At 38.4% G+C, this 17,428-nt stretch overlaps 1 protein-coding gene across 3 annotated transcripts; it reads right to left on the bottom strand.

The window, feature by feature from the left end:
* Positions 1 to 1,773: 1,773 nt before the first annotated feature.
* Positions 1,774 to 15,683, bottom strand: LOC149819758 (uncharacterized). 3 transcript variants are annotated; one of them, XR_016426700.1, is made up of 4 exons: positions 15,470 to 15,683; positions 14,416 to 14,724; positions 12,438 to 12,510; positions 1,774 to 2,050 (listed from the first exon to the last, which is right to left on the bottom strand). XR_016426700.1 is itself a non-coding variant. In XM_089983394.1 (3 exons), exons 1-3 carry the CDS (start codon positions 15,595 to 15,597, stop codon positions 1,969 to 1,971), a joined length of 519 nt encoding a protein of 172 aa, XP_089839520.1. In that variant the 5' UTR covers positions 15,598 to 15,683; the 3' UTR covers positions 1,774 to 1,968. The 3 variants fall into 3 exon arrangements, 2 of the variants coding, with proteins under 2 accessions (XP_089839520.1, XP_089839521.1); XM_089983394.1 differs by lacking the exon at positions 12,438 to 12,510; XM_089983395.1 differs by lacking the exon at positions 12,438 to 12,510 and having other exon boundaries at positions 14,427 to 14,724.
* Between the last annotated feature and the right edge of the window lie 1,745 nt (positions 15,684 to 17,428).

The raw sequence follows: 17,428 nt of genomic DNA, 5'->3' as shown, positions 1-17,428 counted from the left end.
CGTTTTTTTAAAATACCTTACAATTTTTTAAATTTGCTGGATGTCCAAATTTTTTAGTGTATAACAGTTTTACCTTTCGGACAAGCGAATTTTCTTCTGATACGTGAACTTCCTCTCAAATGTTCAAATATGTGAATTTGCTCCTAAATATGTGAAATTTCTTCTACATTTGCAAATGTCTTCCTGCATGTGCCCCTTATGTGATTTTATTAAAAGAAGGCTCGCATATTTTTGAGACATTCGCAATCATGAGTTGCAAAGGTCTTCAAAATGTGCTCACCTTTTTAAAATAAATACCTTCCAAAATTTCTCACCTTACGGGTAAAGGGACGCTGCCCCCTTACAATCCCCACCAACATATCGTGAAGTTGGATCCATGAAAATTAAGAATTTATATCAAGGTAGAAACCTGGCTTCACACTCCAAACAGTTCGCACATTTTGAGAACCTTTGCAACTCATGATTGCGAATGTCGTATTGTATTTGTGAATGTCAAGAAAAGGGCCTCGTGTCTAATATTTGCAAAAGAGCCATTAAAGGTAAAAAAATAGTTAGCGACAGTTTTAAAGTGTTGATAAAGGTTAAAAAAACCTTTAGTGACACTTCAAAAGCACCTCTAAAACTTATAGTGATGCTTCAAAAGTAAAGCCTTTATGGGTAAATTTTCATATTTAAGAAAACATTGGCATATTCTCATTTTTGATAGAAAATTCACATATTTGGGAAAAAATTGGCATATTTGGATATTTGAGAAGAGGTTCTCATAAAGGGGGCGGGGGGATTTGCTTGAAGGGTAAAAAGGTCCTTTTATGGCAAAAAAATTGTGAATTTTGACTTCAGGCAGATTTTAAAATTTGTAGAACATTTCATGAAACGATCATTTTCTGACTTTTTTCTAGATATATTCTCCATCTCATGTATAAAGTGAAATATCAGTTCAGGTAATTTTGGATCTTATGTTCAAGTATTTGTGTTTCAAAGTTTGAAGTCGAGCAACCAACGTAGGCTGCGCACGTCACCTTGTGTTGGAAGGTTGCAGGTTCAAAACTCAATGGTATAGTTGTATAGCTGGTAGGGGTCTGCCTAACCGCAGCTTGCCTTTCAAAAAAAAAAAGTTTAAAGAGTAATTTTGATATTATGTTCCAACTTACTGTTCTCCAAAATTTGAAGTCCAGAAGCCGATTATTGTAAGGTATTCTTGGTCTTCCCTGATATAACTGGATCCAATTCTTGCTCGGTGGCTTCGGGAAAGCTAACTGTGAACCTCAAGGACTGATTGGCAAGGGTTAATGAAAAGCCAGGGACCAATTTGCAAAACTGGCATAAGGCAAGACTATTTTGTAAATGGGTTATAAGGCAGGGACCAATTTACTAAAAACCTTCTATGGAGTTTATTCCTCAGTTTAACAGATATTATTAGAACAATACCACTGATTACCCTTAAGAGCTTTAGCGTTGAAGAGACCTGGCTCCCAAAAGTGAAAATCATCCAGTGTTAACAATAAAAAATTGTTGGCCTATTCTATAAAAGTTAAGAGCAGTTAAGATAGTTTCAAATAAAAAGTTCCATCTCAAATCATTTCCAGTTGTAACCATACAGTACAGATTTGTAACCCAAAGTGATGTCTTCTAGTGTTAACCCTCGTGCAGATATGTTGATCAATTCAATATATGGACGGCATGGCATTCGAGACAAATTTCAAAACAGTCGCATCCCAAACCGTTGCCAGAAATGAGCATTTTAAGATATAATTGTTAGTAATAGGAATCTGGAGCACTTTTGAACAACAGAAGACTTCCTATTAAAATCAAACTACTCTTATGTGAAACACAAATAACCATTTTCTGAAGTGTACATTTTTCCAAGCTAAAGGAATCCCACTATGTTCAGCATGAACAATCTTGTATTTTGTGATTTATCAAAATGTTAGTGGATGAAATATTCACGTGAGCAGGTAGCTAAACATCTTAATGATTAGAATGACCACCACTTTCCTCCCGTCGTCTCCTTACAAATAGCTTGTCCACGTCTTCAGTTACAATATTACTCCTGCTCAGAAGCAAAATAGAGCTTCAGAATGGCGCTGGACTAAAGCAGCATGATAAAATATACTATTTTATGTGTACTTTTCATCTTTGTAAAGAGATTTCCACGAATCAAGATAACAAGCTTGAGCATTCAAAAGATGAAATATTGAACAATCCAACAAACAAAACATGGAATTAATTTGTTTGATTAAGAAATGAAAGTAAGGTGCTTCTAGTGGCAACAAGATTCCAAACAGTTGGAATATCTAAAAGACTGCTGGTGTTTCAAACATCAACATAACGGGTACCTTCATATTCATAATGTTAACCATTTTCCTGTGAGATATTGAGAGCATGTGAAGTAGCGGTCTCACCATCGTCTAGCCATGAAATTGTTGAAATTCCTCATCAAGAAAAAGTTTTTCTTTTCTTGATAATCAAGCTGGGAGGACCCCGTCCTTTCCAATAGAAAAGCCCTATCGGTGGCCATACAACCAGTCAGTTATTCAACCACCCATACCAGTGGGGTTCAAACTTGCAAGGTCCCATCACATGGTGACTTGCACAAACTGTTGTCTCACAAGAGAGAGAGAGAGAGAGCACTAAGATATCCTTAAGCAAAAGTATTAAAAGGATTAGCATCCATATGTTCCTCTTCACAGTACGTAGTTGGAACTCTCAGGCAACTAACCTTATCAAATGTGCTGCAACCTCCACTTTCACTATAGGATCTACTTAAAATAAATAAAGGAATTAATCTTCACCTCAAGTTTATTAACTGCTCCTATATTGACCTAAGACTCATCCCCGTTATGGGTTGCCCCCTCTTCATTTTGTCCCAATTTTCAGAGCATAAGATGACACAAATTTATAAGATTGATACTACATCCCAAAGGAAAAAGAAAATTAAGGCATCCTTTTCACATATTGTCCTCCCTTTAATTTGTCCCAAGAAGGACAAGATGACAAAGATTTATTAGGTTGATATTATATCCCAAAATATATTCTGTTATTTGTTTGTATATATATATATATATATATATATGTGTGTGTGTGTGTGTGTGATTTGTTATGCAAAATGATGAAAACGTGCTTAGTTATCATATATATATATATATATATATATATATATATATGTGTGTGTGTGTGTGTGTGTGTGTTACTTTGCTTTTGGGATTTTTTCCGTAAAACATTGAAAGCATGCACAATTAATTTTAATTGATTATGTTTTTTATATATGTGTGTGTTGCATTGTTTTTTATGTATATATGTTACTTATATATGTATGTGTTATTGTGCTTTTGTGGAAGGCTGGAAACATATTTTATTGATTATACTGAATATGTTATGAATAATTGAATATATATATATATATGTGTGTGTGTGTGTGTGTACAATTATATATATGTATATTCCGGTTATGTATATATTAATAGATTTTGTGAAAGCATGTGTAAGTTTGTACTTGTGTAATGAAAACATTTTATTAGTAAAAAGAATTAAACATATTTTTATGTATATTTGTATACTTTTTTATATTTTAATTGGGGTACCAACTAGCCCTGCCTAGTCCTCGACTAATCTTTTTAGGGGTCTACCGACTAGCGGTTTTGACTACATAGGAGAGTAGAGGGTAGATGCCGACACTGATCTGCTACAGCAGCCTACGGGGTTTTTGAAGGGTTCTTTTCTGTGTTTTTCTCAAATCTGACCGTATAGATGTGTTCTATGTACTTGATTTTATAGGAATCGACTCTTGCATCGTCCGATTCCGATGCTGCGTAGGTTTTTATGAGGTTTCAAAATTGACGGTGCAAAAATTTTCTAAATATCCAAAGCTTAAAAAACATTTTTTATCAAAAAAAAGATCCAAGTGTCATTTCCTAACAAATCGACCATGTTGAATGCATATGCAGGGTCAGATTTGCGAGAAACAATCCGGAAATCCTTTGTTTGCTTGTGGTAGGCTGTGGTAGGCACTAAGATGGTGTAAGCAGCTACTCTCTCTCTCTAGATATATATATATATATATATATATATATATATATATATATATATACACACACACACACACACACACTGTGTGTGTGTGTTAGAAGAGGATATATAATGTAATATAGGGGTATTTATGTCATTTGTGTGTAATATTGTATATTGGGTATTGTAACATTATGTGAAGGATAATTTTGTACATCAACATATAATGTTTATATAAAATAAGGATGTCCCAAATGAATTGTAATGAGTTAGGATAGGACTAAGAACTTCAGAATTAGGCAATTAGCAAAACTCTAGGTTTCCTAAACTCTGTTAAGATGTGTAATATGAGCTTTACTATTCACTGTGCTATCCCTTCTTATGTACATGTCATTATTTACAGGGGTACTATTGTATTTTTTGCCTTAATTAGTTGTAGGGCTATAGAATCAACCATTTTTGTCTTGTAGTGAGGAAAATACCCTCATATATTGTTGTAACCATTCATTTTGTATCTTAATGAAGTTTTCTTTGCTTTGTGCCTTCTCCATAATGCTTATTCTTCCTCATGTGATATGGTATCAAAGCCCTTCTCCCTACTAGGGAGAGGTCATCATAGTGTAGCAGAAGGGTGTCGGAGGGTTCATTCTTGGCTTCTCTCACAGCTGGGCTCATTTTTTAAGGTGATGGCATCATCATTCCCAGGTGAAGTTCTGAATCTACATTATTTGGCATGGGGGTTTGGTAGATCAATATTGAATTTTCTACAAATTTTTTAATATTTTCAGAACAATAGGTTGACTTGGGGCCAGATTTGAGAAATCTGGTCATACCAACCTTATTGGTAGCTTTTGCTGCTTTGGATTGGATGCTTTTTGGTTGTATTTTAGTACCAAAGCATTTGGGTGCATTCTATAGTGATTTGAGTGAGTTTTAATGTGCTTTTGAGGGTACTATTACAGGTGATAATAGTAATTTTGGAGCTTTGGTATTGTCCGCTTGTGATAAAAGGCTTATCAGTGGGAAATTTTACTATCTGTGACTGTATGGCATCAATTTGTGATTGTTATTGTTGAGTTTCATTGAGGTTTTGGGTGCTTATTTCTGGCAGCAATTGAGTTTCAAGGATTTCGACCTTATTGGACTGCTATATTGGTTGTGGTTCTCTAATATACTGTTAATCTCAAGTGTTAATCGGTAAATTTGGTTGGCTACATCACAGTTTGCCTTATTGTGAGGTGTTTTGGGTATTGTTCTTGCTTGTTATCGGCACTGGTTCACCTATTCTGAAGGGTAAACATTTGTTGTAGAGTTTATTGGAATTCTTGGAGTTTACTCACCAATCTTGTGTTGGGAACTTCAAAGTGGAGGCTGGTTCTGTTGCGTTGTGTTTGTTACGTTGTGATAGAAGTTACAGTTTGGACAACTATTTCAGGTGGTGATAGTGTTTTGAGGGTATCGACTATATCGAGTTGTCGATCATACTATTTTGATATTTGCTAGCTTCGAATGTTGATTGTTAGCATGAGGCTGTAATGACTGAGATTCTCTCATCACAAGGAGTTTCGTGAGTAGTTTTTGCTCACTATCAGTATCAATTCATCGTTGATGAAGAAACAATGCTTGATGTTGGGTTATATTGACCCTTGTTTTGATGTATTTGTTGTTTTTTTGTGTAATTTTTGTAATGAAATATGGCAAATACAAACAAGTGTCACTTATGGGCAAGTACAACATAAACAAATGGAGACCACTTAAAGGGTCAAGATACAATTACAAACACAATGCCACTTATGGGCAAGGGAGACAATCATAAAAATATAAAACATCTGTTAAGAGAGGACTTGAAAACAAGCATAGAGTTTATAAAGAGGTTCAACCCATATATATACACAACAACCACCTCGTAGGGCCTTGGGACCATCCCCAATTAGGGGTGGCAAAATCTGACCAGACCCGCCAACCCGCTTCTTAGCCGGGTTAGGGTTTGGCTTAAGCGGGTTCGTGTCGTAAACGGGTCGACCCACCTAACCTGTTTATTAAATGGGTCGTGTTCGTGTTAGGGGCATGCCAACCCGCCAACCCGTTTGACCCATTTAATAAACGGGTTAGGCGGGCGGGTCCACCCGTTTACACGAACCCGTCAACCCGCAACCCGTTTATATATATTAACCTATGTCACATGGGTGCGGGTGCGCGGCACTTCCAAAAAACCCGGGTGCGGGGGTGCGGCAAATATATATATATATATATATATATATATATATATATATATATATATATATATATATATATATATATATATAAAAAGTCCAAAAGATGGACATAAATGACCCTGGGTGCGTTGATTGCACCCAGGGTCAGGTTGACCGCATCGGGTGCGGGTGCGGCACCTAGTTGGAGAATCCCTGTGACATATATTAAAAAAAAAATCTTGGCAAAACATTTTTTTAAGTCTGAAAAATTGGACCAAAATGATCTTTGGTGCGTTGACCGCACCCAAGGACGGGTTGACTGCACCCGCATCGCGTCGACGCGGGTGCGGCGCCCTGCTAGCCGAATCCTTGTGACATAGATATTAACTTTCTTTTATCATGTCTATGTTATCGGGTCAACCCGTTTACTCGAAATGTGCACTTGTGCGGTTATCGTGTCTATGTTATCGAGTCTACCCGTTTAATAAACGGGTCGCCGTGTCGTGTAATCGTGTCGTGTCGACCCAACCCATTTATTAAACGGGTTAACTATGTCGTGTCGGGTTACCCGTTGGGTTATGTTCGTGTTTGCCACATCCGACCCGTTTAATAAACAGGTCGTGTTCGTGTTGAGGTATTCTGACCCGCCAACCCGTCGACCCGATTGTCACCCCTATCCCCCAATGACTAGAAATAAAGTCGTTGGGACCCCAACGACTCTATGGTATAAGTACTATAATGTCCTTTAGCTTTTAGCTAAAGAACATTATATACCAAAAAATAGAAATACCTAAAGTGCCCATAATGGGCACACCTAATTACATATGATGAAATACCCCTAATGGGTTTTACATAATACATCAAGATATATATACACTTTAACACTCTCCCTCAAATTTATGGTGTAATCACCGAAAGTTTGTCAAGCAAAAACTGAAACCGGGAAAAAGGAACAACTTTCGTAAAGAAGTCAGCCAACTGAAATTTCAAGATGATAGTCTTCTTCATGTACTCTTCACGGACATAATGACAATCCATTTCAATATGTTCGGTGCATTCATGAAATGTGTGATTGTCAGGTATGTAGATAGCATCTTTATTGTCACAGTATAACCTTGTGGGTGATTGCATATGCATGCTCATATCGTCAAGTAATCTTCGCAACCAAACAATATTTGATATTGTAGTAGTCATTACACAGTACTCAACTTCAGTAGATAATAATGACTTTTGTTGTTTTTGCATTTTCACAATACCAAAATATCACCTAAAAACACACAAAAACCAGTAGTTGAACGCCGAATCATTTGGATCTCCTCTTCAATCTGAGTCAAAATAAGCAATCAGCTCAAGAAGAAGATAAGGAATATAACAAAAGACCTTTAGAGGTAGAGGTTTGTAAATATCTAACAATCCTCGTCATAGCCCTCATGTGAACTGTGGTGAGAGAATGTTGGAATTGGCTAGCAGTATGAACCGCAAGCGCAATATCAAGCCTAGAAATAGTTAAATAAGTTAAGGCGCCAATCATTTGGCGATATGGAGTAAGATCATCCAAAAGTATCCCATCATCAAATCTTCATTTTGGCATTAATAACTTCAAGGGTATTCATCATTTTTTCGTCAGTAATTTTCGACCTGTCAAATATATCATTAGCAAACTTGGTTTGAGAAAGTAAATATCTCCTAAGAGAATAAGCAACCTCAATTCTAAGAAAAAATCTAAGAAATCCAAGATCAGTTATTTTAAAATATTTTTTAAGAATACATTTAATATACTTTACTCCTTGTTTGTCTTCACCTGTGATGATCATTTCATCAATATGAAGGGGAATAACAATCCCTGCATCAGATTTCTTAGTAAACATGGCAGCATCATTATAAAAAGATTTAAACCTAAGTTTGAGCATAAGAGATCTAAAATGATCATACGAGGCTTTACGTCTTTGTTTTAAACTATAAAGAGTCTTTCTAAATCGAAGCACCATAACATGAGGAGCTTCATATCCAAGAGGTGTATCCATATAAACTTCTTTTAAATCTTCATTCAAAAAGGCATTTTTTACATCCATTTGGTAGATAGCCCAACCTTTAATAGCAACAACTATGAGGATCTTATCTGAAGTCATCCTAACTATAGGTGCAAAAGTTTCCTCATAGTTTATCCCACATTCTTATGCATAACCCTTGGCAACTAACTTGGCCTTGTTCCTTTCTAGGGTTTCATCACTCTTAGTTTTAACTTTATAAACTCATATGCAACCTATGATTTTCTTACCTTTAGGAAAATCAAATATTTCTCAAGTCTTAGATTTTTCAAGTGCTCATAATTCCATTTAAGATATTTTTTTGACAGGTTCAAAGTAAGACAATTTTAGCTAGACAAGCTCTATATTGTGGAGAAAAAGATTATATGAAACAAATCTATCAGGGGGTCTAAAGGTCTGATATGGGCTTCTAACTCCATTTGTCAATGCATAGAGCCGTTGGATTTCTAAGTTGGAATAATTTTCTAGAGCACTAGGTTGTTTATCATTTGCACATCTTCTATATTGAATTACATTGGGTTCTTTTAATTCAATATTCTCACCATCTTGGAGATTGGGTTGGGGCTCTTTATTACTAACATTCTCAAATAAAATCTCATTACTATTTTGAGGTAATATCTCGAACAAAAAGGAATACTCAGAGTTCTTTTTAGGCACATTTAAAAAAAAACTTTCATTCTCCAAAAAATAAACATTCCTTGAGATATAAAGTTTGTCATTTTCTAAATCAAAACATCAAAATCCTTTTTAGGTTTCCCCATATTCAAATATCATCTTAATGCTATCCTTTTCTAAATCATTGTTCATGATCTCTCCCAAATCGGTTCATCTTAATCCTATCCTTAGGATCATCTCTGTCACATAGGTGCGGGTGCGGCGATGCGGCACTTTAAAAAACTTGGGTGCGGGGCTGCAGGAGGGTGTGTGTGTGTGTGTGTATATATATATATATATATATATATATATATATATATATATATATATATATATATATATATATATATATATATATATATATATATATATATATATATATTCAAAAGACTCAAAGCAGACTTAGATTGATTCAAACTTGGGTTTCCTTTGACCCAAGTCTGAATCAAGCTGATTCAAGGCAGACCCAACAGACCCAGGTCTGAATCTTACTTAAGTCAAAAGACTCAAAACATACCCAGTTACGGGCAACCCTTCCCCATGTCAGTGTCTGGCAATAGGACTTATATACATAAATTTTTAGTTGTTTTCATTGGTATGATGATGCGAGAATGGTTGGGGATAGATTGTTTGATTCTTTTTGTTTGTTTTGAAATAATAAAAAAACTTGTGGTGATTTTTTCAAGGTTTTTCTTTCAATATTTTTGAGGATTTGTTTTTTGTTCTTTCCATGGTTGAATGTTGAATCATTGAATGGTTGGTGAGAGCACTGGTGGTGTAGCCGTGTGGGGATGTCAATTGGATCAGGTTCGATTTGGATATCCAATAGACTGGTTATCATTCAGATTCAGTAAAACATTCCAAATCCAATAGCCTAATGGGTCGGATTGGGATTTAGATTCTCATATCCAAACCAGAACCTAAATCTGATTAGTATCCGTCCACTGGAAATGCATAAGGAAGACATGGACAACTGAGGCAGCGGGGATGCAAATGAGTTGGATCCACGATGAAAGTTTTGCAATTTTTGGTTGTTTCGGATCCAATCAGATATGAATAGTTTGCATCCCTATGAAGCTGCACTGAAGATGGATTAGTCCATAATGGACCTAAAAGGATTGAGCCAATTGACCATGTTGGGCATGTCTGTAAGAAATAATTTGGCATAGGAGCACGTCCCAGGGCGTCACTTGGTTGGATCTTGACTGGTATCGGACCAAATTTGATGCAACAAAGCCAGGCATGAACCAAGGCTCTTATTGGATCAGGCAAGGAGGATCCCCATCTGGATCAGAACCTGGTTCGGGTATCTTTATTAAATTTGCATATGACCAAAGACATGGAAATTTATTGAATTTATATGTGACACGGGGAGAAGCAGGAATTTAATCCATAACGCTCAAGCTGGATATAGTAAATGGGTCGGACTCGGGTTGAATATAGTCAGATGTAAGATAATCCCCATATTGAACCCAGATCTGATTTGACTTTTGAGAATATATCCTAATAGGTGAGACATATACATATAATTGGATCAATTCTTGTCAAGTCTTAAGTCGGGCTCGAATTTGGATTCAGACTCAGATGCATGTGTGCTACACCAATTAGCATCTAGATCTGGTTTTGGTTACCCTTTTGTTATAAAAGGGGAAGGGTACCTTGCAACCCCATCCCCTTTTACCAGTCATCACCACCACCTCTCTCTCTCTCTCTCTCTCCACGAAAGAGGAGGAGAAGATGAAGAAGGAGCCAAGGAGGACCCAGCCCCACCGTCTCTCTCTCTCTCTCTCTCTCTCTCTCTCTCTCTCTCTCTCTCTCTCTCTCTCTCTCTGTGTGTGTGTGTGTGTGTGTGTGTGTGTGTGGGGGGGGGGGGGGGGGGTATGAAGAAAGAAAACGAGGAGAAGAAGACGAAGGAGGAGGACGACCTCTCTCTGACGGGTTTGCCACACCGGGTGCAGCACCAGTAACGCGTCGATACGGGTGCGACGGCCCTTTTGTCGAGTCCCTGTGACATAGATCATCATATATGTGAGCTATGTTACTTGGACACTGACGCTGATGTCAATGTCGGACGTGGGAAGAAGTGTCAGACACATCATGTCTTAAAAAACTAGACACTTGGACATGACTCTATATATATGAGAGAAAAAAGAGACATTTAAGGAATTATGCAAACAAAACAATAAAATATAAAATGCACATTCCTTTCTCATTTGTAATTTGATCCTTGATGATTTACACAAATTTCAATGACATAATATAAACATGTAAGATTACAAGTACAAAAACATAACATCAAGACTAATCAACCACTACACTTATAAGGTAAAACATAGAGCAAAAAAACATATACTTGACACTTCCCTGTTTAACATGGAAGTGACCACAAAGTTGGACACCCATGTCCATGATGCAGGAAACAAGACACTCGTATGGACACTCACTGGATATGGCGTATCCAAACACATTTTAAGGTCTCAAACATTCGACACGTGTGTCCAAATTTTTGGATACTCCTGATTTTAAAAACGACGTGTCAATGCTATGTCCAGGAGTGTAGGTGTTGGTGTCAGTGTTGGGAAGTGTTCAACACCGACACTTTAACCTAGGAAAAGTGTCCATGTAACATAGTATGTGAGGGATACCATGCATTTTTGGATGTTTTTCTCGTCATCCTCAACCTTAGATCTTAGAGTCTTTTGTGATGTCGACTTTAGAGGATTTACATGAGATCGGCTCTCCCATACAGGATTTTGTGTTTTATTGGAAGTTCTCTAATATCGTGGAAAAGCAAAAAGCAGCAGCGAGACACATTATCCACAACAAAGGCAGAGTAAAGGGTCATGACTCAAGTTACTGTAGAGAATAAGAGATTGTATGGATTAAATGGCTTTTGGGGGAGCTAGATGTTTCGGTTTGTGGAAGAACCTCCTTATATTGTGACAATATGAGTGTTATTCACATTGCAAAGAGTTTGGAGTTTCATGAGAAGACAAAGCACATTGAGATAGATCATCACTTTACTAGGAGGGTATATGATGATAGAATTATAGCTTTGGAGCATGTGGGTTCAAAAGAGCAACTCGCAGACATTTTCACTAAGAGTGCTGCCTACTTGCCTCATTACACTTTCAATCATTCTTTTCCAAACTTGGGATGGTTCCTCCCGCATCATCTCAAGTTTGAAGGGGAGTGTTAAGAAATATAATATGAGCTTTACTATTCACTGTGTTGCCCCTTCTTATGTACATGTCATTATTTATAAGGGTACTATTGTATTTTTGTCTCAATTAGTTGTAAGACTATAGAGTCCAATTTTTGTCTTGTAGTGCCATAGAGGGATAGACCCTTATATATTGTTGTAACCATTCATTTTGTATCTTAAAGAAGTTTCCTTTGCATTGTGCCTTCTACTTCTCTCCTTAGTGCTTCTTTTCTTCCTCTTATGATAACTTCTAGAGCAGTTTTAGGGGTTTTCCCCAGGCTTCTATAAATAGGTACAAATTTCTCATCCTAGACCCCATTTATAACATACCTGCAACCCAATACCCTGAGACTCTTCAGCCCCAACTCCAGCTCACTAGCATCCATGCATCCTGCCTCAGCACCTGTACAGTTTGTGGGGCACATCAGAAGAGTTGATATGATGTAATAGAGGGGTATTTATGGCATTTGTCTGTAATATGGTATGCTGGGTTTCGTAACATTATGTGAAGGGTAATTTTGTACATCATCAGATAATGTTTATACAAAAGAACATCCCAAAGGAAGAGGATCCTAATTCCCTGTCTCTCTAACTTCCTCCTTACTTTCCTATTTTCCTTTCTTTATTGAAGAAACTGTAGGGCATGCATCCCAAGGCCCAATTCTCTCTCTTGGGAAGGGGGATTGTCCAACCCAAGGAAGGTTCAAAATGTACAACCAATGATGATGGGACAGCTCTCCTTCTCAAATGTTTAAGTGTTTCATCAATCGGATCTTACATATTTTTTCTTTATAATTTATTTAGTAAGAAATATGCTTTACATAAAGATTATATAACACCTAGACATGTTTTTTAGAACATAAATAAATCGCTCAAGATGCACTTAAAAAACATTGTGGGCCATTAATTTTTAGCGCTTAAAATCCAATGTATAGAGTCCGATCGATGAAAAACTCAATCATTAGATAAGAAATGCCATCCGATCATCATTGTTTAGATTTTAGACCTTGCTTTGGTTGGGTGGTCCCCTTCCATATTTATAAGGGCTAGTTGGCACATAAGTGGTAGACCCTTGAAAAGACTAATCAGGGTGTAGGCAGGACTACTCAGCCTAATCAAGAACAAAAGAACAAGAAAAGCAAAGAAATTACAATAAATTATTAAAATCAATAACATACATACCATTAGCATCGTGAATGAAATGTAAGTGTGTAACTTATTGTAACCTTAACAGCCAAAAGCATTAGGCAGCATCTAGGTGTTGGCTCCCTTAGGTGATAGGCAACATCTAGAGGCCCATAAAAAAATTGGTAGATCACAGGCGTGTATGGAAGCATGGTGAAATGATAACATGCACTCACAGTAAGGGCTTGGCATTAAATTGGGTTTGTAAATCCCAGTTGGTTTAGGTCTTGGAATGAGTATGGATCGTTTGATTCTATTTGAGTCTATAACCTGTTTGGGTTAGATCAAGTTGAATCCAGAATTCTAGATAGATTAAATTCCAATAAGGATCCAAGTCCAGTTGGGGTAAGGGATTGATCAATCCTATAAATACTAGCATTGTAAAGAGTTCTCATTAATGAAAGAAGTATTTTTGGACCAAGCAATTGGTTATGGAGGTCAGGATTCCTTGAAAAACCCTAACTTGTTCATGTTTCCATCCTCTCTATTTTGGTACATTCAGGGTTCTTGGCAGTTTCACATATACATATAAACCTTTTTTCTTTGCGTACATACATATACATGTATAAACTAATATCTTATATATATAGAAACCCTTCAATCAGTTATTACATACTGGACCAATCGTTTTTTATGCCTATATTGCTTGTAAACAACTATTTCTACATTTTATATCCATATATTTCCCTTGATACCTCCTCTCATCACCCTAGTCCTCTCTTCAAATATCTCTTACCTAATAAAACAATGAAACAGAAAGAAAAAGATAACAGAAATAAATACCAATTCAAGTTCTATTTGTGCCAATTAAAACGAGGCAACTAATAGCTGAGCAAGCAAAGTACCATTAGCAAGTACAATACAAGAAAAGAATGATAGTCAAGAAAGCACAAAAAGTATGCAGCAAAAGAATCACAAGAAACCCCAAAGACACTATAAATATATCCGAATGTCCCAAGTGAACTACATAGATGAAAATAACCACCTTCCATAGAGTACACACGCATCAGTAATATCAGTGATTCCAGGATAAAAAAACATGAATTGATAGGCAAAGCATAAAAGCATGGCTAACATGGCCTCGCAGAACCGTAACATGAAGAACAAACAACTTATATCGAACCTTCCACTAACTTGTGGGGGCACAAGAAGACCGCCAAGAGTGTCTGGCTGAATTCTCTGAGGAGGCAAGTTCCCCCTAGGAATTTTTCTTTGTGGATTCGAAGGAACCGAACTATTTGACTCTCGCTTCTTCAGCGCACGGGCAGCCATAGCGGCCGCAACCCTAGAGGAATGATCACCTCCATTCATTTGATCTGACGTAAAAGAAGGTGAATCAAGAAGCAGAGAGACATCAGGAAGCTTCTGAATTGTTTGCGTAGATGCATTCAGTGACTCATCTCGGTGCTCATGTGATGAGGCTACCAGGTTGCTGAAAATATAAAACCAAAATTCAATAATTCAGTCCTCCACCTACAAAGCAAGCAAAAAAGCACAATTCACTATAAAATCTCCAAACCTAATATAGAAGTGAACTGATTCAACACATAATTAACGCAGTAAAAACACACACACACACAAAATAAAAGAGCCTATCGAAAAGCAATGGCGTTCAATTCTCGTGCAAATTTCCTCGCGAAGTTGGAAGAACCCAGTTTGTCATCACCGACCCACAGAAACCAAAACCTAAATTGCAACCAGCAACACCCAATTCCATGACTAGTTCCCTGCAGAGTCTTCTACAAAAACTAACGAAAGAAAACCCTAAACAGATTGATAAGTGAATATTTTCCATAGGGGAAAGCCCCCAAAATCAACAAACTAATCGCTATAGGAAACTCAAAGATTCCATTGAGTAGCACAGACTGCAGAGAAAGAATCAGACGGAATTAGGGTTTTCGAGCGAAAGCGATGCGGACAGCAGAAAAGGCCATCACTTTCCTTTGTAACGACCTAAATGCCATCGTCACGGCAATCAAGCAACCAACCAGACGCCAAAAAGGCCTTGGATTCGCATAAGGGGGGAAATCCGCAGCGCCTGAGAAAGTGCGGCGTTCCCGCAATCTGATCAGCGCCCGAGAGAAGAATCGCCGAGCGACGGAATTTCCGAAATTCCACCATCAGTCGCGAGAATCAAAAGATGTCGATTGCGAGACGAAGATGAAGGGATGACGTACTGGTTCAAGTGAGAGGGAAAAGAGATAGGGTTCGTCCCTTGTCCTCCGCATCCTTTTTCTCCATCTCCTACTTCTTCTTCTTTCTCTGATTCCTCCTCCGAAGACGATTCGTAATCCACCAGAGACATGCCGGGGTTCCAAAATCCGACGGAATTTCAGAGAAATGGAGGGAGAAAGAGGGAGGGAAATTGATTTCCCAGGAACGAGGGAGGGAAGGGAATCAAACCCGACGATTACGAGAGTCCTTTTCATGCTGCCTAAATGATTAATACTGCCCTTCACAATAGTTGAAATTATATGAAACAATGTAAGCGTTTGCGCCAATGTTAGAGCAGATCAGATGATCTGTCGAGTCAATTTAAGAAAGTAGCTGACATCTTGACCATCCATTGCTTCAATCTCACGGTTCTTGTGCAAGTTGTGAGGCTTACCAAAAACTTAGTATTTTTATCGTCATCAGCAATCATGGTGACCATTGATCACTTCCATGAACGGTGAGGATATCAAATCACTTTCTCATAGTAATTTTGCAGACCACCTGAACGGCTCTTCCTCAATCTTTGATAAAGGATAGGTCAGAGGTAGGGGTGGCAATTTCTGACACGGCCGGCCAACCCGCCTCTTAGGCGGGTTCGGGTTGGGCTTAAGCCAACCCGCCGCGTAACCCGTTTATTAAACAGGTCGGGTTCGGGTTGGGGGTATGCCAACCCGGCTGACCCGTTTAATAAACGGGTTAGGCGGGTGGCAAAATTGTTTGAATAACTTTCGGGAGGGCTTCCGCCATTTTCCTTTTGGTTCCCTCCAAAAAAAACCCTTCTTTCTTCTTCCTTTTCCTTTTCCAAGTCCGAGATCAGGTATGAAGGCCTCGTCTCCTCCATCAAACACCCTCGAGTCCAACATCGGCTTGCAGAACAGTATCCCTTCTTCTTTCTTTCTATTCTCACTTCTTTTCATTTTTTTTGCCACAGAGAGGTCCCGGTTAAGGTTTCATCTTCGATACGTTGATTGCCATTTTTGTTTTGCTATGATTCTTTGATCAATTTTTGCAACTTTTTATTGATGGATAGAAAGGTTTTGAAGAGGCACTATTTCACTGATGTTATGTGCTATATGTTTCATGATGTTGTCTCTCAGGTGAATATGAATGTGAAATTCTACCTTAGATGTATGGACGTTTTCAGTCGAGCCACAAATGCCTCCGCAAACATGCTCTTGAAGTGTCTTCCTCGATTCTCTCTTTTACGCATTGGCGAGTGAGTGGGGAAGGAATCTCTCTCTCTCTCTCTCTCTCTCTGTGTGTGTGTGTGTGTGTGTGCGTGTGTGTGTGTTCCTGCATCAGAACTCAATGCCCCAAAACCTCAGCTGAGTCACTCTATCTCTCTCTGTCTCCCGATCCTCGTCCTCTTCCCCCTCTCGTTGGGCTCCCCTTCGTTGGGACCCCTCCTCATGCCAGCGGAGACCAACCCGACCCCCTGCTCCCATTTTCCTCCCTTGACGTATCACCAGGATCCCTTCGCTCCCTTCGCAAGAGGCCCTACCTGATGTCGAGAATCCCCTACCGACTCCCAAATCCTTCTCAGCCCGCCAATCCGACCCGTCAACCCGACCCGCCAACCTGCCTACCTGCCAACCCGATCCATCAACCCGCCAACCTGAAAACCCGTTTACCCGACCCAACCCATTTATTAAATGGGTTGGCGGGTCGTGTCGGGTTACCCGTTTATTAAGCGGGTCGGGTTTGTGTTTGCCACAGCCGACCCGTTTAATAAACGGGTTGGGTTCGGGTTGAGGTATGCTGACACGCCAACCCGACCCGCCAACCCGCCAACCCGACCCGATTGCCACCCCTAGTCAGAGGCACTTCTAACGGTAACACACTAACACAGGTTTTGGATGTCGCTCATCTTGAGTTCAAGGGCATACAGAATACTATTAGAATCTTTTGAGATTAGTTGAGGA

The sequence above is a fragment of the Nuphar pumila genome, chromosome 12, assembly GCF_984573655.1.
Source record: "Nuphar pumila chromosome 12, dmNupPumi1.hap1.1, whole genome shotgun sequence".
Classification (NCBI taxonomy): domain Eukaryota; kingdom Viridiplantae; phylum Streptophyta; class Magnoliopsida; order Nymphaeales; family Nymphaeaceae; genus Nuphar; species Nuphar pumila.
Note: the sequence above shows the minus strand (reverse complement) of the source record. Positions and strands in the feature narration are given on the sequence as shown.

Excerpts from the sequence above, each read along its gene's own strand:
- LOC149819758 (XM_089983394.1), bottom strand. The coding sequence starts at position 15,597 with ATGTCTCTGGTGGATTACGAATCGTCTTCGGAGGAGGAATCAGAGAAA. Across the intron at positions 14,725-15,469 it reads TTTCCCTCTCACTTGAACCA|CAACCTGGTAGCCTCATCAC; the intron begins GTACGTCATCCC and ends TTATATTTTCAG. Across the intron at positions 2,051-14,415 it reads CCCCCACAAGTTAGTGGAAG|GAGTAATATTGTAACTGAAG; the intron begins GTTCGATATAAG and ends GCTTCTGAGCAG.